The sequence below is a fragment of the Ambystoma mexicanum genome, chromosome 6p (genome assembly GCF_040938575.1).
Source record: "Ambystoma mexicanum isolate Mex_15411 chromosome 6p, UKY_AmexF1_1, whole genome shotgun sequence".
Classification (NCBI taxonomy): domain Eukaryota; kingdom Metazoa; phylum Chordata; class Amphibia; order Caudata; family Ambystomatidae; genus Ambystoma; species Ambystoma mexicanum.
The window spans coordinates 1,009,482,950-1,009,504,206 of NC_090935.1; the positions used below are offsets into that span (position 1 = coordinate 1,009,482,950).

General features: G+C 45.1%; 1 protein-coding gene across 1 annotated transcript in view; it reads right to left on the bottom strand.

Moving 5' to 3' along the window:
• The window catches only part of FBN2 (fibrillin 2), a 1,178,594-nt gene that overhangs the window by 296,890 nt on the left and 860,447 nt on the right, over positions 1-21,257 (bottom strand). The window contains exons 21-22 of the mRNA XM_069625622.1: positions 15,304-15,441; positions 13,204-13,254 (exon numbers count right to left, since the gene is read on the bottom strand). Of these exons, the coding sequence (XP_069481723.1) occupies positions 13,204-13,254; positions 15,304-15,441 (189 nt within the window). The remainder of the gene's footprint in view (positions 1-13,203; positions 13,255-15,303; positions 15,442-21,257) is intronic.

A 21,257-nucleotide genomic window follows, 5' to 3' on the forward strand; every position in this document is an offset into this window, starting at 1 on the left:
CTTAGCATCTAGGACTCATGCATCGTGATGCACTCAGTATCAGTGTTCGTTCGTGGGCTTCAAACCCACCATAGGAACCCTGTGGTCATGCCACCAAGAGGAAGGGTCTTCGCGACCCCATCCCTGCAGTGGCGGTTCCACTGCTCTCTTTGCCGGCCTTCCGGCATTCGTCTCTGCTACTTCAATTCTCTTGCACTGAGACTGACTCTGCGGCCCAGTAGTGCCTCGCCCCTCGAGGATGTTCCTTTATCAGAGGCTCTCCTCTGTGTAAGGTTCTCTCTACCTCTTCCTGGGTTCTTTGTCTCTTCAAGTTTGCTGTTGACTCTCAAAGAGGCGTTTAATTTCTCTTCATTGGTAAGGTTAAATTACAAGTTAGGAATGGTATTAGTGGTTGTTGAAGGTGGTACAGCAGTAAGTGCAGAGATATTTATTTCCATGTAGGCTGATGGTGTTTCTCTCATAAGGAGTTCCTCATGGGAAGGGGAGTCCTTGTCCCCAAGATGGAGTCACTCCCACTGAGGTCCCACTTACCAAGACCTCTTGGGAGGGTCTTGCTTAGTGGGCTCACCTCCCTAGTCTCAAAAGGGGTGGCTCCCCCTTGAGGAGAAGGGACGATTACCCTAGATTTGTCACAGTGGTCTTTCAATTTGTTTTGAATACATCAATGTGTACCATGTTTCCAATTGCAGAGGGAAGAGAGTTCCAGGTAAGTGGAGCAATAAGAATGAAAGCGTGGAAGTGAGAGGAAGGGCAGGGTGGGCAGGTTGCCACAAAGTTGATTGGGGACGCAGAGTGAAGGTTGCAAGAAGGTTTGTAGGGTTTGATAGAGGAGCATAGATAGTTCTGTGCCTTAGCGTGAATGGATTCATTCACTAGTAGGAGAAATTTCACTTTGACCCTGCATTTCTGGCATAGATAGCCAGCATTGGTGTTTCAGTGATGAAGGTAGAGAAGGTCTGAGAAGGGTGGCATATGACACCAACAATTCTAGCTGAAGAGGAGTAGGGAAGAGTGTCAAGTGGGAACTGGTCAGTTATGAGAAGAGAAGAGAAAGAGGATTTGGCAGGAAAGAAAAGCACCTCTGATTGTGGTAGATTGGTCAGTGGAGAGTTCATGAAAGGAGAAAAAGATTTGCATGTCATCTGCAAAGAGTTGGTATGAGATCCCAAAGGAGGAGATTAGTTCCCTTGAGAGCAGAATTGTACAGTGTAAACAGGAGAGGACCCAAGACAGAGCCTTGTGGAAAACCATTGGTAAGAGGAGTGAGTTGGGAGGTGGTGTTGTAGCAGAAAACCGAGAATTGACGAGGGGGTAGGTAGGACTCGATGCAAGCAAGTGCTTGATCATGAATCCCTAGCAGAGAAAGAGTATTGAGGAGATCATAGAGATTGACTGTATCAAAGGCAGCAGACAAGTGGAGGAGGATTAGAATGGAAAATCGGTTGGAATGTTTAGCAGAGGCAAGGGAACTGGTGACATTCATGAGAGCAGTTTCTGTGCAGTGGCGGGGATCACGAAGGGTGTGTCAACAAAGTTAGTAAGGTGGTTGAACACAACACTTTCCAACACTTTAGAGTAGCGAAGAAGTGACACCGGACAAGGAGCAGGTTGACCATGGCCATTTTGAAAGTAGAGGGAAAGCAGGCAGAGTCGAAGGAAAGGTTGAAGAGATTAGTGAGGTGAGAGGCAACTAGTGGAGCAATCGGTTTGATAAGTTCAAGCACAAGAGGATTTGATGGGGCACAGGAGGGTTTAGCCTTGATCAGCAGTGCAAGGACTTCCTCACTGTTGGTATGACTGAAGTGTAAGATAAAGAAAGTGGAAGATGGTAAAATAGGTGGAGCAGAGAAAGTATGAGGAGGGAGTAAGAGGAGGGTGAGTATGGAGTTCATAATTATGGAGATTTTGAAAGCAAAGTATTAAGCAGCATCACTAGATGAAAGAATAGAGTTAATAGGTGTGGGTTTGGGGTTGGCGAGTATGGTTGGAATGTATGTCAATGAGAGAAAGGTAGAAATCCCTTTTAACATTATCAAGAAAAGACTTAAGAGAGTCAAGGGCAAAGAGGTATAGCTGACTCTGCAGAGAGTGGCAGCACCTCCATCTGCGCAGTAGTCATTGCAAGTTAGTGTGGAGACCTCATATGAATGGGGTGGCCCTAGGTTGAGAATGCTGAGATTTAGGGCTGAATGTTATCAGTGGGAAGTAAGAAGAGAAAAAGTTATGAAGAAGTGACTGGAAGTTGGCGAAAGCAGCATTCAGTGGAGGAGGGGACTGGAGAGAAGGAGGAGAGTGAGAGCTGAAGGTCAGAGAGGAAATGAGGAATAGTCCAGGGTTTACATTTTCTTTTAGAAATGGGAGTGGTCGGGGGGAGGCAAGGTTAGAGGGTGGAAAGGCAATGGTGGTGGAAAGATGGAGTGGTCAGAAAGAGATGGTGTGATAGTAGTGTTATTTGCTGAGAGAGAGTTGGAGATGAACAGGAGGTCTAGAGAGTTTCCCACAGAGTGAGTGGGTAGGTTATAAATAGAGTGGATAGCGTGGTAATTGAGAAAAGGTTGAAGTTCATATTTTCACAGTCTTTGGAGAAGGAAGGTTGAAGTTACCTTAGAGGATGAGGCGATGTGATGGGGCGAGAGAGTCAAGGAGCTGCCAGATTCCTCGAAGAATGGTCCAGTGGGGTCAGGAGGACAATAGATAGAAATGAAGCGAGTAGAATGAGGAAGAGCAATGGTTGAGAGTGCAAATTCAAAGGAGGGGAGGTGGCATTGGGGGGTGAAAGATGTTAAGACAGGATGAAAAAAGGTACCTGGCACGACTGCCTTTGCCCATCAGATGAGGAGAATGAGAGAATGAAATCTTTGAGTCATGAAGCAGCTGCCAGTGTAGCAGTGTCAGAGGGTGAAATCCAAATTTCAGTGACAGCATAGAAAACAAAGGCAGGAGAGCTACAGTCAAAGTAGTCCGTTATGAAGGAAGTCTTGCTGCACACAGACTGAGCATTCCAGAGTGCAATGTCCAGTTGAAGTGGCAGGGAGGAGTAGAGGAGTTTAGTGTCACAGTGGGAGAGGTGGGTGTGTGTTGGTGAAAAGAAGGGCCAATTGGGTGGCATTGTTTGCTAGAAGGAGGCAATGGTATTGAGATGCTGTAGTGAAAGTGGTGAGGTGTGAATTTTACTATAGGGATAGGAAAGGTGGTGGATGTAACATGGTTGAAAAGAGCATAGGGAGAGAACAGCGGGTTGAGAATGAAAAGGATGAGGAGAGAAAGCATTCTAGTTCACTAGTAGTCAGTAGTAGATGGCATTGTCTTAGGTGGATTTTAAGTACTACCAGGTGGAGCAGGAATGAGCGTAAAGGCCAAGAGGCAAAGAGGCTGGGAAGTAAGGCTGGGAGATCGCCCTTAGCTGCCCTTAGCTGTTTGACCTTTGTATGGGTCACTCAGGGCTAGGTCGACCTCAGTAACGAGGAGTAAAGTAGGAGGGGTGGCAGGGCACATCCAATGGTGGGAGGAGGGAGACGGAAACACCAGAGGGCAGCTTGAGAGCAGAACAGGGTTCAAGAAATGGTAATCACACATGACAACTGCCCAAGGTGACAGTCATTATGCATATTTGATCAATAATTTCCTCCCACATATCAATCCGACAGGGCATTTTCTGGTGTTGCTGTGAGATAGATTTCTATAGTCTCTCAGCAGCTGCACAACGCTTTGTTAAGAAACATGTTGCTCTGCTCATTTTGTTGCACCATCTTCTTGAGACTGCCCATGAATATCTCAAGCATTTTTCACTGCCCTAGCTAAAATCAAACCTGCCTACTGTTGATTTTGCATTGCCCTAGCGTAATCGAACCTGCCTACTGTTGCGACTCATCTCCCCCTAGGTGCACATCCACCATGCTCCTTAGGGTGCTCCTTATACTGTACCACGTTCTGCCCTTTGAAGCAGCAACTACCACCCAGCTACGCACACGTCCGACACGGCCGACACACCTTCAGCTATTTGAAACCTTGTCTCTCCCAAGCCTTGTCCCCCCGACCCTGCGCAGTGCGACCCCCACAATGGACCGCATGACACCCACTACAGGCCTCCATCACTTCAACACTGACATTAAGCCATATTTCAATGACCCACTCCGAATCAACCGTGTTCCTTATCTCTTAGAAACAAAAGACTAGGCACCAGATTCCGCATACGCCCACCCGTAGTAACCTCTCCAAGCAAACACGACACACACCACCGAGCTCACCCACCGCACCCACCAATAGCAAACCCCCCTCTACAGAGGCGAAATTGCCTGTTATCAAGGGCGCTCTCATCAACGCCAGATCCCTACCAGCGCCCGCTCTAGAAATAGCAGACCTCATAACATCTTCAGATCTTGACGTCATTGCCATAGCTGAAACTTGGCTACATGCCGCATCCGGCCCCTCATTGTCCCTTGCCCTACCACCCGGCTTCGGCATCATGAGATGTGACCGCACCTCTGCTTCCCACACCAGAAGTGGTGGCCTAGCCATCATCCACAAAATCACTCTGGACTTAAGGGTATCGACCAACACTAAACTTGAGTCCGCTGAACTATTATCAGTCAAACTTGCACTAAGACCCAATCAAACAGCCACCCTCCACTTAATCTACAGGCCCCCAGGCCCCGCACCCTCCTTTGTCGGCGAAATCTCCACCCTCCTCCTTGACAATGCAAAAACAAACTCTCAAATTATCATCCTTGGAGAGCTCAACCTGGGACTCGGCGTCCCCAAAGATCCTATTGCACTAGACTTGGAAAATGCCCTTTCTAACTCTGGCTTCACCCTACACATCCAAGAGCCCACGCATACTAAAGGCAGGACCCTTGACTGGCTAGCCAGCTCTAACTGCAATATTAATGTCCTGACCAATACCCCTTGCTTATGGTCGGTCCACCACATCATCACCTTTAATATTGAAGCTTCCCCCCGTATCCCGACTCTGATAGTGCCTGCTCTCCCGACCAGAAATAAAAAGGGCATAACCAAGGAGAAACTTCTCCCTCTGGTACTCCCTTTGCTTAAAGCGGCCACTTTCTTGCAATGACCCCACCACCCTAGCTGACATCTATAACTGCAGCATGCTCACAGCTATAGACTTTATTGCCCCCATCAAACTGAGGAAGGCTAAACCACGGGCACACCTTAACTCTTGCTTCACACCACAGTTAAGAGTACTCCGTAAAACCAAACGTTGTGGTGAAAATAGTTGGAAAAGTCACCCTTCTGACGTGCACAAAGACGGTTTCCTCCTGGCATCGCTCACCTACAAAGCAGCCATTATAGAGGAGAAAAAAAAGAGTCCCTTAATAATCGCATCCTGCAAGCTACTCCAATTCTAAGGAACTCTTTAAGATCCTAAAAGAGTTCAAAACTCCAGCTACCCCCCCCGCCGACACTTGCATTAAAGATAGTAAATGGTGTGCTAACATTCAGGCAGCGTTACTGAATAAAATCACTATGCTACAATCTAAAATCATAGCTAAACAAGACAGCCTGAAACTGGACAATCGCCCTCCTACCCCAGCTGGGGCCCTCTCCCTTGACCTGCTCAATCTCAAACAGTTTGCCTTCTCACTGCTCACCACTGCGGAGGTGGAAAAAATTATCCTGAGGTTCAAACCGTCCAACTGCCAGGGTGATCCCTGCCCTGCCCTGATCATTAAGGACTCTGCCCACGATTTGGCCCCATTTATCACATCCTTCATCAGCGCCTCTTTTAAAACAGGAACTGTGCCTGACAACCTTAAGGACGCATGGGTGATCCCCCTGCTCAAAAAACACTCCCTTGACCCAAGCATACCTACCAACTACCGACCTATTACTACTGTCCCGTTCCTGCTAAAAATTCTAGACTGCGCAGCATACCTGCAAATCCAAGAGTACTTGGAAGCTAATAATCTTCTAGGTTTTAGACAATCTGGTTTCCGCCCCAGACACGGAACAGAGACAGCTCTACTAGACTTAAAAACTCAAATTGAAGTTTTAAAGGACAAGGCCAAACTAGCCCTGTTACTTCTACTTGACCTCTTTGCGGCATTCGATTTGGTCAATCACCAAATCTTATGCAAGCACCTTCAATCTGCCGCCCATTTCTCTCTGTCAGCTACGGCCTGGATCAAATCATTCTTGAGTAACAGATCAATGCGGGTCTTTTCTCAATCCGCAGCTGAAGATCCTTCCCCTATACACTGCGGCGTCCCCCAGGGCTCCTGCGTGTCGCCAACACTCTATAATGTTTTTACAAAACCGCTCTTTGATGTACTTGACTATCTGGGTGTCTCTTATACGAATTACACTGACGACACCCAGATACTCATTCCCATCACTGGAAACTACTTAGCTGACACTAAGGCCCTGAATGACGTCTACTTGGTCATCCAAGCTTGGATGGCCCAACACCAATTATGCCTCAATGATGACAAGACTGAGCTCCTCATCTTGGGCACTACGCAACGCCTTAGTAAACCCGAGCCTTCCTACCAATCATTTATCATCGATGGCAACACCATCCAAGTTTCGAAAGACACTAAAACCTTAGGCTTCTACCTTGACGCCACCTTATCCCTATCCCGACAAATAAATGTAGTCAGATCTGCCTCAACATACACCTGCAAACTGATTGCAGCCTGCAGGTCATTTCTGACCACGGTCACACTGGCCAGAACCCTCATCATGGCCAAAAACGACTATGGCAGCGCCCTCTACCTAGGAACCAGCCAGGAGACTCTGAACAAATTGCAAATCTCCCAGAACAACGCTATTAGAGCGGCCCTAAACATCCCGCGAAACCACCACATCTCTGAATCTAGATCCAATCTACATTGGCTACCTGTCAAACAGAGAATTTCGTTGAAATCCTTAGGCCTTACCCACAAATGCCTTATCCAACCAAGCCCCCCTGTATCTCTGCCGCCAGTGATCCTGCCACGCGCCAACCCGCCCTCAAAGAACTGCCCAGACCCACTGTTTAACTATCCCTAGGTTCAAACTACAAAAAGCGGGTGGCTCAAGCTTCCCCGTCCTAGCTTCCAAGCTCTGGAATACCCTCCCCCTCACCATCAGATCTGAAGAATGCTTTAGTGCCTTCAAGTCCAAAACAAAATCCTGGCTCTTCTATCAGCCTTGAAATTCGGATCTCTTATGTACCTGGGAGCCCTTTCCCAGGAAAATGTCTGCTCTAATCTCTACTCTGTAAATGATGTATATTGCTGTATGCTCTGAATACTTAACACAAATACTCGTCCTGTATCTAAAGTTTGTATACATGTGTGCTTGTTATGTAACCATGTCTAAGTTGCGCCCTGATGCCTCCGGGCCTGACGGTGCGCGTTACAAATAAAACAAATACAAATTCTTTTAGCCTGTGGCCACAAGAATGGGCATAATTTCTTGTGCTGGACACCCATGTACAGTAGAACACAAGCAAATTTTGCCCCAATGAACGGAGGCTTATTATCTAATTTGAGAACTTCTGTGATTTCCCAAGCTGAGAATATGATGTCCAATTCAGGAATGACTGCCGTCGATGATATAGGTGACACAATCTGCACAATTGGGACTTGTGAGTACAGGTCCATGACTACCATTAAATATTTTCAGTCTTTAAGCGGCCCAAAGAAATCAACTACCACCTTGCTCCACCTGGTCTCAGGCAGCTCCGACATCTGCAATGGCTCGGGTTTCTCTGACCTCATGGTGCATTGGCATAGATGGCAGGACTGTATTTTGTGTTCCACAAGAGCATTGAGTCCAGGCAACCATATTTGCTGCTTTGTTGTGACCACCCTTTGATGTCCTTCATGAGCAAGATCAACAATTTGTTGTCTCAGATTGAAAGAGATCACCAGGTGAGCACCGCTCATGATGAGTCCTTCCACAGGCATGGACAGCTCATCCTGAAGTTGCTTGAATGCACACAAGTTGGTCACATATAGCTTGTCATTATGATGCCCATCCATAGTTGCAGAGCTCCAACGCCGAGTTGTTATTAATTCTTGTTCCTTGAATATGGTTTCGTCCTGGTGAGTTGATTCACTGATGAGTGCCAGATGGCCACGTCTGTGTAATGAAATTGATGTATTCCTCAGATATGGGGATATCTCAGCCTGGAGAAGGTAGATGATGTGTAGGCATAAAATCCCCTGGATTGTATTCTTTCACTGCCTTATGAATGATAGTGAAGTCCTACACTTGCAACCCAAGACCCCATCGCTCTATGTGTGGAGGCATCTTGCACCATGGATTCCCATAAATAGTGATCCCATAAATGATGGTTACTATCTTAATGATGGTTTCCCAAACAAAAACATGTCAAAATGTTCACAGGCCCAAACCACAGCAAGCCCTTCTTTTTCTGGTTGAGAGTACCGTCCTTCAACATCTGACAGGCTTTTACTGTCGTACATAATCACTGCTCGTGGAGATTAACTCCCTGCTGTGTGCTGTGCAAGTATCGCCACCAGACCAAATGCGCACGTATCCACCATCCATTCAAGACATATAGACAGATAAAATTATGCCATGTGGTCTGCCGAAGCAATGTCCTGTTTAATCTGTTGTATCACACAGGGAGGACCATTGAAACCCCACATTCTAATTAGTGAGTTCTCTCAGTGGGGTACTTGTGGTGGCAAAGTCTCTGATGTACCTGCTGCAGTAGCTGTCCATTCCCAGAAATGACTGGAAATCCCTAACTCAATTAGGAGTTGAGATCTCAGTGATAGCCTTGACTTTCCGCCTGTCAGGTTATATGCCTTTGGGAGAGAACTTGTGAACAAGAATTTCAGATGAGACTTGTGAAAAGCAAATTTCTCTGCATTGAGTGTTACCCTGAATGCCACAAATCCAGCAAACACTTGCGTGAGGGCTTGATCGTGCTGTTACAATTTGGACCCAAATATAAAAATGTCATCCCTGTAGTACAAACAGTTTTCTATATGCCTGATCACCCTGCAAATACTTTCTTGAAAGATTTCAGCAGTCGAGGAGATGCCGAAGCTCAGGTGTGTGTACCTAAACAAACCCACGTGCGTGGAGAACATTGTTATATACCTTGATTGCACATCCAGCTCGATCTGATGACATCTGTTGTTGTGGTCTAGCTTTGAGAATACTCATGCCATGTTAAGCATGCTTATCATGTCATACAGATGCATACCTGGATGCCTTTCCCGCCCAATCATCTTATTTGCATGCCTCATGTCCAAACAAATGCATATGTCGTCCTCTGTACTCTTCTTCCGGACATATCCGAGGCCAGGTGTCTGTCTTTGTAAACAAAGCTTGGTTTGACATCTTACATGGTTTGTTACTGGGTCCATTGGAACACTCATTTTAGAAGGTATTATAGCTGGTGGGTTCACCATCTTGTTCAACTCCGAGATGCACGTGATGTTCAACGTTGCACCTGTATCTAAGATGAACTTGGCTAGATTCTTTCCAACCCCACACATCAACATTGCATCCCTGAGAATTTACCAGATTGTACTCTCGCCACGCCCAGGTGGTGATGAGACAAAGGACGACCAGTTCCTTCCCGAACATGGCTTACAAGTTCCTTTCTGGCAGTCATATCAAGCTTCACAGGTCCAGGATTATACACTCACTTCACGCCTTGTGGCTATGGAGCTGAGCGAGTGCGAGATTTGATAGAGCAACTCCCCCTTGGTTTCTTTTCCTGTCTCTATTTGCATGGCCTGTGCTTCAGCTCTTGCTTCCGTCCTGGCCATTTTGAGAATGGTGACTAGAGTCTGTCTTAACAACGTTTTCTGAAAAGGTGATGACAGACATTGCATTGAATGGCCTCCTCATTCGTGAAGTTGTGAAGCTCACAGTGTGTTGCAAATGAATCCATGGATCCCCTTGTTCCTGACCGGCCGTATTAAACGTATGTCTCTCATGATCAATGTTCCATTGTGGATCGAAGTATGTGCTCAGTGTGTCCTTGAGACACTTATAGGAGTCAATCTGATCAGGCAGGAATGTGGGAATTAGAACTTCCACTTCATCTCCTACCAGGTTGAAGAGAAGGAATGTTGTCAGAGGAATTCTGGTTGTAGGCCTCCAGTAGTTCTCAAATCTTCTCAACCAGCGTTTCCATCTTCGACCTTCGAGCATGTGGATCCGACATGTCAAAAGGAATCATAGAGCGAAACACAATGGCAGCATTTGAGACCTCAGTATTAGACATAGTGAACACTGCCTGTGAGGGGATACACTCTGATAAGTATGCTGTTGTCATGAACCACCGATTCCGGCCCTTCTGGACTTCGTGGTCCATGATGCACCGCAACATCAGGTCGGAGAGTCTTCCACCATGGCCAACGGCCCAGAAATGCTGCGCTCTAGTGTTTACACGCAACGCTCTGCTTCCTAGAAAACGGGCACACCCCTGCGGCTCTGCGCGATTCAATGCAACTGCTTAGAGTTGTTAGGCGTGTGTATCGAGTCATTGACCCGTGCTATTTCCAGTTCCTTACCCCCTTTTTCTCCTTCCTGGAACCCTCCTGATTCCTGCCTTGCTTCTGCTGGCTTTATCACTTTTTATCCCGGATCCCGTCTCGTGCTCGGTGCCCCGGTCTTCCCGGCACTCTCTGAGCATAGGACGCCTGCCCCTTCTCCTTCATGGATTCCGTTCGTTGAACATTCCTGGATACTGAACGCTATACTGCTTAAGGCAGTCGGCTTACCTCACGCTGGAATCTGAAGACTCACACCCCTACCTGTACAAGTCTCGATCAGTGAGGAAGAAGGAAGGTGCTCCCAAAAGGACCACACACAAGGAAAAACTGGCAAGAAAGAAAGAAGGGTGTGACAGCTGTCAGCTGCAGGTCACTGCTTCGTACCTTGAGGTATACTGGTTAGCTTGTTGGTGTTCCTGGATGAGGATTTCTTTGTGGCGTTCCACTGAACTGAACGTGAGGATATTGTGAAGTTAGATTCCTTTTTTATTTGTATTTTTTTTTTATCGTGAACTGTGGATCTACATGGATCCATCACATCCTCGTCACCATTCTGTTGTTTATCCGATAGAACACTCAGCTTCTGCCAAGTGATTGCATGTAGGGAATCACACGGAGCAGGGTGTGAAGCATACCTCTTCATTCTTTTACATTTGTGCAAACTGCCTCCCCTCATGCATGCGCTATTCTCAATATGTCGTTCCCTCACGGCACTCTGTGCGTGCTGCATCAGCACAGCTCAATCAGGTTAACCCTGATGGTGGTGCAAGTCGACACTGACTCGCCCTCTCCAGGGCCTGTATTCAGTCCCTGCCTCCCTATAAAATGGAGAGACAGAAGTTAAGGTATTATACAGGGAAATAGAGAAAGAGGTTTCAGTCATGAAACTGAGAGATTTGAATGTTCATGCACCGGGCTCATACCCATGAATACAGCCCTGCTTTTGCCATTGATTGTAGGTTTGAACTTTTCAGTCTGGTTTTTTTAATTCCCTTTACACTGATATCAATACACACATTTGTCTTTTGAAGCAACTTTCTGTATCTAATTCTATTAGTGAAGCTACTGTATGTTGCTGCCCTATGGTTAAGGTGAGTTGGACTCCCATGGGAACCCCTTAAAATTCTATTGTTAATAACTTTTGATTCGAGTAACGGATTTGACTGAAATTTCAAAAGTGATTGGGGACTCCCCCCCTCCCCCCGCCCTCCCAAAAGCCTGCACCAGCTCAGACTGCAAAGTTTCATAAAGCTACATTAGAAAAATGTAAATGTTATTAAGAAGGCAAATACATTTGTTTTCCAAAGTTGCGACCTACTTCCTATTCATTTTCCCATAGACAAAGAAGGTCAATTTTAGCCAAAGCTAAAGCCTCTATTGCTTTTTCTGTAAACCCACAGAAACTATCGCGAATTCAGAGCATTAGTTTGCAGGTTCAGAGGAAGAGGCATATATATCATGAATCAGGCATGTTTAGCAGATATTTTGTATCTTATCTTTATGTTCTCCATAAAGCAGAATGACCACCTCAGTACTGCTCACTGACCTTCAACAGTAAGTAATAGTGCCAGGATTCCCAAATGAACCCATGGTGCTATGGCACAGAAGGTTGTGATGCGCTGCCGGGGCACTGCCTGACTTAACCACTAACTTGAACATGCGGCATGAGCCAGGTCCTTATTTAGATGAACAACTGATGTTCTAAAAGACTGAATCTAACTCTCCCCATGAAAAAATGCAACCACCTATTGCAACTCAACTCATATTCTGATTCTTCGGACACTTGGCCCATTGCAGCCATCAGTGGCCCCCTGACTGCTCCTGTGAACATGTTAAAATCTCCTGACATGGCTTTGCTGCTTCGACTCCTGCTCTGAAGCCATGTCTGGTAGATCTGGAAATTCCGGCAGCTTATCAGTCAACTTGTATCATACTTAAGCCCCACTAGGTCGACTTCTGTCTAACTCCTTCATAGCTCTTTAGACCCACCTGTCATTAACAATGCACAACAAAGATGCCTGCGTCTACCCCTCGTCCAGACGGTTACACCCATTCATTCACCTGCCCAATGCACCTGGAGTTAGATTTCAGTGAGTTAATGGAGGGTGATAAGATCTGTGTGGTGCATTCATCGATTCCTGTATACTATGGTGAGGTTGAGCCTAACACAGTCTCGATAATGGACATTCCCTTTATAGCGATGATGAAAACCCATAACCTGCCACTCAGTCACACGCTGTGAACCTTGTATGCCTTTTTACATACATTCATGACAACCATGAATCCTGACGTGGACAGAGGACGTTCTACTTGGTATTGTTGACTGCACAGAATGGCTGCCTCAGGTTACAGTCACATCATTAATGTCAACAGAAATCAATCCTGAAAGCGCAGGCTGCTGCTACACGAAAGAGGAATTTCTAGTGTGCTTAAACAGCATCAATATTTTTAATAACGTTGTCTCAATGATTTAACAGCGGCAGAGTAAACATGTAAATGCAACCTCGTCTCAAAGTGTAGCTCTTTGTACCCACAAACAAGGACACGAAGATAACTCCTGGCATGGCGACAAGCAATTAGCTTGATGTTGTAGTTGAGCTTCTCAACTGCACAAGGAACATTACAAGTGTTTGAGAATGTTACCACAAACGATTTTGCACTGAGAGTAACATTCAGTTTGGCATTGAAGGGAAATACACAATTAAAATATCACCTTCACACGTCACACCCTTCACTCGTGCAAAGCCCCTGGGACAGGCCGCATCTGAAAACAGAAAAAATCATATTGATGTAACCTTTTATTCAACCCCGAAAACGTTTACAATTTTCATAATATATGTATTGCAATGTCACTCTGATTCTTATAGTTATTTAGTGTCTTTGCAGTGACATGCATTTTGAGAGCATACATGAACCATGCATTCGATCTTTGATGTAAAACGTCACACATCACCATCTATGTTTGTACTCACCTGCTTAAACTTTAGACCCATATCTGTAGTGGTGGCTTAAACCCCTCCTCCACAGAAGAGGGGCAAATAAGATGCCACCAGCATAGCTCGCAGTTGCTAGAGTAGACTTCTCACAGCAGACCCTTCAGTTCTAACACGCACGTATCTTACAGTGATGCATGTGAGCTCTGTGTGGGCTCGAAAAAATATAAGGATACGCTAGGAGCAGTAGTCAAATACTTCCTTTTCTCAACCAAGGTTTATTTGGGGTAGTAAAGCTATATGTATTAAACTGAATAACGAATGAACAAGATACATTGGGCCTCCTTACGAGGTATGCCGGTAGCCATGCCGCTATTGGCGGCATGGCTGCCAGCAAAACCGCATCCGTGTCCTCGGAATGAGGACTTACCGGACCATTCCGAGTTTGGATGGCCCGGTAATTCCTCATTCGAGGACACGGACACGGTTCATCTCCATTCCCATTTCAGCCCCCATAGTGCTGAATGGGAGAGGGAGTAAACAACGGGCCATTACGAGATGGCCCGTTGTTTGCTCCCTCTTCCCCTCGCGGGACCCGGTATGCACGCCTGGTTTTCCCAGGCGTGCTTAACGTGTCCCGCGAGGGGACCTCGTAATGTGGCGGAACGTGTTGAACGGCGGTGCAGCCTTTTACGGCGCCGTTTAACCCGTTCCACCAGGGTCGTAATGAGGCCCTATGTCATTCTTCAACCTCAGAGGAGAGAAAAGTGTCTTCTTGGTTCAGTCAAATCGATATAAGCTAAGAACACATGTGTCAAGGATTCTGCATTCTTATTTCTCATGAGGCACAGCCTTTTGCCTCCCAGTATCCATTTCCCAGCTCTTTCAACGTCTACTTTAAAAGCAAAATCTGCCCAAATTGCAAATTGAAAAAACGCCCTTCATGTTGCTGAGCTTCAAATCCCTCAATAAGATTGTAAGGGTGGGGGTGCACCTTACCTTCCTTGATAACAATCCAGATAGGGCTATACAGTACTATCTGCCTCAAGGACTTGAGATCTTTTTTCTGGATAATCTAACAATCCTTGACTTTAAAACTATTTGAAAACAAAATTTGGTGAAAAATGGGGCATTATATAGATGTTAGCTGGCACCAAATACCAGTATTACAAACAAGGTCGTGCACAAGTGTCCCCAGTTAAAAATAAAGTTCCTCTGATCTCATGCACTGTACCTTTATCTAGCCCAAAAGGAGTGGAGGATGCCCTTAATCAGTTTCGCAAAGGTTTGCTCTCCACAACTAGAGCCATGGTTATGCTCTGCCACACTATGTGATATTATTATACATTATGCATTATAATGTATACGTATAGAATTAGACACATTGTATACTGCACCCATCAGCACCATACTTCTTTTACGGCGCTCAGGCTTGTCCAAACGATGGCGTATTGCGTTCCCTCCTTGTGGGAATCAGACCATAGCCTGTGGAAGAAGGGGCAACTTTGTCAAAAAGGGAAGCTATTCAACTCTATGTGTTCACTATTGTTACCCGGCTTCTTCTATTATATAAAGAGTTAGTAGCCAGACTGAGTGAGCTAAGGGGGGATCAGTGGGATGTGTGTGTCCTACGAATAGGATTTCCCTTCCTTTGATTCGTAGTAGCTCTGAATTATAATGTGGGTAGACACTTGATTAACAAGGCCTATTATTACAACGTCTCTGTGGTTACTGACAAAAAAAGAGCAATGCTTTTAGTCGGACCTGGCCATCAGAAGTTATGTTCCCATCAGGCGTCATCTTAAACATCAGAAATGAACACTGTATTCCTAAAAGATATGTTCCTTACAGTAGGATATTGCTTATTCACTTTACTTTACCCAGTTCACACCGCTCACAGGGACTCCCCCAAGCCGCGCCCAGGGTAGCACAGCATTCCGACTTCAGTGTCGCTCCATTAATGTTCACCTCACAGCGGTCATCCTGGATGTTCAGCCAACAGGTTCCTTTCATGCTATCTGCAAAAGATTGCAAAAAATTGCAAAGGTGTTCACATGACCTCAGGTCACACCAACCCACATAGAGGATAAGAAAAGTAAAAAAGTCACGGTCATCCTTCGTTCAATTCTTCTTTGTCATAACATAATAGCTGTTTGTGCAATGCGGCATTAGGTGAAAAGGTCTTTCTTTTAAATTCTTGAATTAAAAAAGACTGATTTAGAAAAGACACGAGTGCACGCAAGAGCTAACAGACGCGGCCAGGCAAGGGAAGTAGCGGGAGTAAAGTAAGTGTGTGTGTTTCTGTGTGGGAGGGGAGGGCGAATGCTTGTGGTGGGGAAGGGATGGGACAGAGGAGTAGGTTGACGTGTGTTTCCATGTCTGTCTGTGTGAGTGGTGGAGGATGAGGGGAAATGTGTTGGTCTGGGAAGGGGGGCAGCAGGGGATGAAAGGGCATTCGGTGGGTGAAACCCAAATGATTTCTTAGTATTGCCACCAGCACGTGAGAGGGTGGCGGATCGCCTTCGTGGGGTTGGGGTGTCAGAATGGCATTTTGAAGGCCACACAAAATCGCCAAAAATAAATCACTCTTTTTTGTGTTTGGGCATTATTTATTTTGTATTTGTCCATTTATATAGCTCGATAACCTGCAGGCATCAGCGTACAGAAAGAGGAAAGAAGTAAGATGCAGAGGCCTAAATCGAATCACAATAAAGTCCACAGCTATTCAAAAAGAAGTGTTTTCAGAAATTTTCTAAAATTCAAAAGATTGGGTTTGGCGCGTAATTCCTTTGGAAGTTTGTTCCAGGCCGTAGCTGCATGTCCTGGGAAGGACAGCTATATCCTCTACCCCGTTTGTTGCAAGGCACAATGTGTATTTCATCACCTGATCTAGTAGCTCTTTTAGGGACAAGCTACTTCATGTGGTTTTTTTAAGTATCCTGGGGCTTGTCTGCAGCAACATTTATGTACAATGGTGATTGCCTTAAAGCAGGTCTTGGCTTCCACCGAGAGCCAGTGAGGATTTCTTCTGTGTTGCGAGATAGGCTTATATACACGCTCATTTTTAACAAGGCGCCCAGCGTCATTGCGCAAGACCCTCAGACAGCCTAGCCTTTAACATGTGGACATTTAGCATAGAACCGTGTCCTGCTTGGTTTCTTTATTATTATGGCTGGTGAATTAGTGTCCTTTGACCAGTCACTAAATAGATTAAATGAAGGCCAAACATTTGTCAGTATTGGGAACAGAGACCACCTTCATTTCACTGGTATGTTTGCTTGATTGTCTTCATGGGTGTTTATTTGATCAATAAAGTTACATACTACAAAGAAGGACCACCCAGGGAACATACACCTGCATAAAAGCATTTTGACTTCTATCATTAAATACCAAGACATAGGTCGAGGGTGCGGCTCAGTTATCACAATGTCTTAGGTGCTCAGTGGGTCCCTTGTTCACCTGGTGAGTGAGTCATAGGCAGGCTTTGGTGGCTTTGGCGTGTCCAAAGTGGAAGTAAGTGGCTGGGTCCCAGCGCTAATAGAAGCCATGCAATGGTTAAGATCTGCTTTTTTCAACATTACGTCTTGTGTTAGCCTCACCTTTCCGTGTCCTATTTTGAGGATGTGTTGGTGTTCTCGCAGTGAAATATCTATCAATTATCTTGTGTTTCACTTTGTTTTTCACTTTTATTTGTCATATTACTGCTTTGAATGATTGTTGCCATCTCATTATAGCTCCATATTAGCCTGGAATGAAATGTTCCCAATGGGTACGGGCTGGCCTACAACATGGGCAGCCTACAGACAACTAGCGTGTCCACCGGGCAAGTGGTGCACGTTTTGTTTGTGTCATGTGTGTGAAGTCCTTTCTTCTGGCTGGAATACTGCAATGAGCATCTACAAGGTAGGCTCTTGCCATTTTTGTGATGGTGAGGCTACAATCTTCCACTGGCTAGTGCCTGCATTACGTGCCGGAAACCTGCTCACTTTGCCCACCTGTCTATGTTGGTTGTTGTGTGACAACAACGGTCTGTATTTGGACAAGAATGGCCCTTACCCTTGTTGTGTCTTCACCTGGAATCCACAACCTGGGTGTGGGCTGTGAACACTCATTTCATCCCGCCATCTAGGCAGCAATACAATATTATTATTTGACTGTCTTTAGAGAAGTGGGTGGAAACCCGCAGCCCTGCATATGTTTTTGCCTATGACCCCTGTGGTGCCTCACACTTGGCAGTGCTGGCTGGGGCTTTTGCAAGTCGAAGGCCAAAGCATCTGGAGGGCTGCAGTTTGCCCAGCATTGCTGTAGAGCGGCATCCTGCTCTGGTACCATTCGTTTGGGATTTTGAACCAGAACATGTTTGTAGTTTTGTAATGCTATTCTTTATAGTTTGACCACACTCCTGGTTTATCAAGCAAAGTGTAGAGCTTAGTAGGTTCAGAAAATATTAAAAACTTCCATTTCAGCCCATATTACATTGTTCTACATACATTTATTGCAGCGTGGCAGCCACAGAATGAATGAATGCGCCTCAGGTCCATAACTAGACCGACACTTGGAGTGAAGGAGGGGGATATGCTAACATTTCAAATGATGGGGGATGGGCTATCCACTGAGAATGTGTGTAGGTGGGGCAAACCTATTTTTATGTAGGCCACCTTCCGGTTCTCACCAAGGAAAGTTTGCGGGAGCTAGTGCCAAATTGGCAGAAAAAAGTGTAATTTAAAGCACATTGGGCCAGTGGCATTACCCAAATACACACTGGGACATACATACATACAAAATGCATATATTGATTAGGTAGCTGCTAGCATGGTAATGCTGCGGATGCGATGTGGTGCATGGTTGCCTTTGCCAGTTGCTAGTTCATGGTGCATGACAGTCCAGCTGCATTGTAGCATATTCCCCTGTATGGCACTACAGTTGGAGTGTCTTTGCGGCAACTGACTAGAAACTCTAAGAGTGAATTTGAGCCATCACATAGTGCCACTTGACATAGCATCACTTAGCATAGCAAGGCAATCAAGTTGGAGAAATAATGTTTTGCATAGACATAAACAAAAAAATGTGACCAACTCTGATGTTTCAAAGTGAACATTTTGTAACCAGTTGTAATTTGATGGCTTGTTAGGCAACGTATGGCAAAAATGAACTGCCTCAAAATCATTCAACCGTTTACACTAATCGACAACACTACTTGAGAAACCACCCCAACACTGAAACAACGCAGGTTACACAATGGAAGGTACATCACTGAAAGACATGTCTACACCAAATCTATATAAATACCACATCAAACCACCACAGATACACCGGCACAACTTTCCATACTCCTTAAACATCGCTCTGACAAACATCATAGACAACCTCACAAACAAAGTACATTAGTGGTGTAGAGGGTACATTATCCACTGCTCCAAACAACTAACAACATATTTAAAACGAACACAGCACAGAGTCCTATCTTTTCAGATATGCACACATCAACACTGCAACAAAAGAAACTTGCTCTGCTGCTAGTTTAATCCCCTTCTCCACCTCTTGTAGATCCTGAGGCTCGAAGAAACTGTGAAAATGACAAAGGCTGTTTAATACAAGCCTCAGTAACACAGCATAACAGGGCAGAGCACAGAGATTCACTCAGTCTCCCATGGCACAGTGATCTGAACATCCCAAGCACCTTTGTTGATTAGCAGCAACAGGTGAGGACATTCACGTTGATTCTGCTGCAGTCAGTCCACCATAGTGAAATCTTTAGTGCACTGGCTTGCTGGTGAACCTACATATCTGTCAAATTAAGTGATATGGGATTGAGGGAGAGTCAGATCAGCAATAACACAATTATAGATGACGGTAACTGAGGAGCATGAGTGGACACTATTTTGTACCTAAAATCATTAAATCTGCCCCAATATAAAGATGTCTTTTTTTAACTAGTGTCGCTTATATCGACTGACATTTTTGCATGGACGTCACAAAGCAATTACATTATTTGCAGAGGACCCAATTTGCAATTCAGGCACTTGGCCACATACCGTCTGACCGCTACTTGGTACAACTATCAAAGTTTATACTTCCAAGGACTAAAATAATGCTGTCTTATTGATTTTACTTGCAAAATATACAAATCGCATAGTAAAGCAACATGACAATATGTAACACCTTATAGAGTCTTGTTACACCAAAATATTATCATTGTAGCCTTATTTTCCACATACTGAATGGAAAATCAGAAGTGCTAAACTGCAAAATAATCCGAGTGTGAACATTCTGCTGTTTCAAACCACTGTACTTTAAGACACAAACTGAAAGAAGTAGTAGAATAAGGTCACCTTGGTATGTTGAATGTTTACCATAAACTTCCCTGTTTTGCAAGACACGCTAGAAGATATCATGGATACGAACTAATCTTTCAAAAGGAACTTGATAGTGTTACTCACTTTAATTGTGCTAATAGCAGAAAGAGATTGGGTAGATTAATGGAGCTGTGTGGGGTCTTTCAGTCAGAAATATCCCATCACAGTACCAATTGTTGAAACATTCATGTATAGGAAAGACACTGTTGATAACAAAATAAATGTGCTACAAATGCAACTGCATGGTTGTTGAGTCGATGGCCACACAGCATAAGTCCTGTTTATCATCTGCATTTGTCTTGCGTATTACATCTCTGACCATGATCAGGTCCCTTCAGCAACATGAGGGAATTTCCCAATGGCGTTGTGCACTTGATATGTCTCCTGGTACTCATGACTTTTCCTGGCGATGTCCTGTTGTATCACGTGTCCCTTTGTTCACTTTGCAGCACGGTTTGGCATAATGCATTTTATTGATGTTCTGGACTGTTAGCATAACTCCACTGAAATACAAGCTGATGATGTGCATCACTCTTCATCAATTTTATTTCCTGCTCGCATAGGCAAAATACTGAATTGACTTGTTCGAGATGATCGACTCGCTTTTTAAAAATAATTTGTGCTGCAATCATTGTTCTAAGCAATATGTGATTTCATTAATTAATGGTGTTGCACTGAGAATTTGTCCATGTTATTTTATCTCATGATTTTGATTTGTGATTGTGTTTTAACTGTGTGCATTGTTTACACGTTCTTATTTTCTGTGCTGTATTGATTGTTTTTATATTTTATGTTTAATGGATTGTGACAAATCTGAATAAACCTAGTACTACTTAAGCAATTATAATTGCTCTTTTATAACGCGCTTGATACCAGAGATTGTTTTTTAAGCGTGGGATCCGTATTCGAACCTGTGCTGCGCTGCATTGTCTTGCTTCCAAGACAAATGTGTTGCCCCTGAGCTATCCCCCCTAATAAACCCAGAGTTGTGGGGGGGCATTACCGCTTCAGGTAATGCCCCTGGTACCCAGAGTTACAGGTAATGCCCCCCAGCTCTGGGCTTACGGCTTAATTAGTAATAGATTCTTTGAGGAAGTTGTGAAATGTCATCAGCGTTTCACAACTGAAAAACATTTTTTTTAAATGACCGGCATGGTACAGGAGAGAAGGGACTACATGTGGTCCCTTCTCCCATTCCATGGTGGTCAGTCAAAAGTGAAAAATAAAAAATAAACAAGATGGCCACCATGAAACGGGGAGAGGGGACTAAATGTAGTCCCTTCTCCCTTTCCATGGCAGCCATTGCCAGGTTGGGGACTCGCCGGGAACACTCAAAGGACAGAGAAGGGCAGGTATGTGGAGGGGCAGGGAAGGGTGTAAAGGAGATGTGGAAAAGGTGGCTGGGGTAGCGGGAGAGGTAAGGGGGTGCAGTGGGAGTAATCACTTACAGGTGATCTGGCGGGGTAAGATGGCAACCT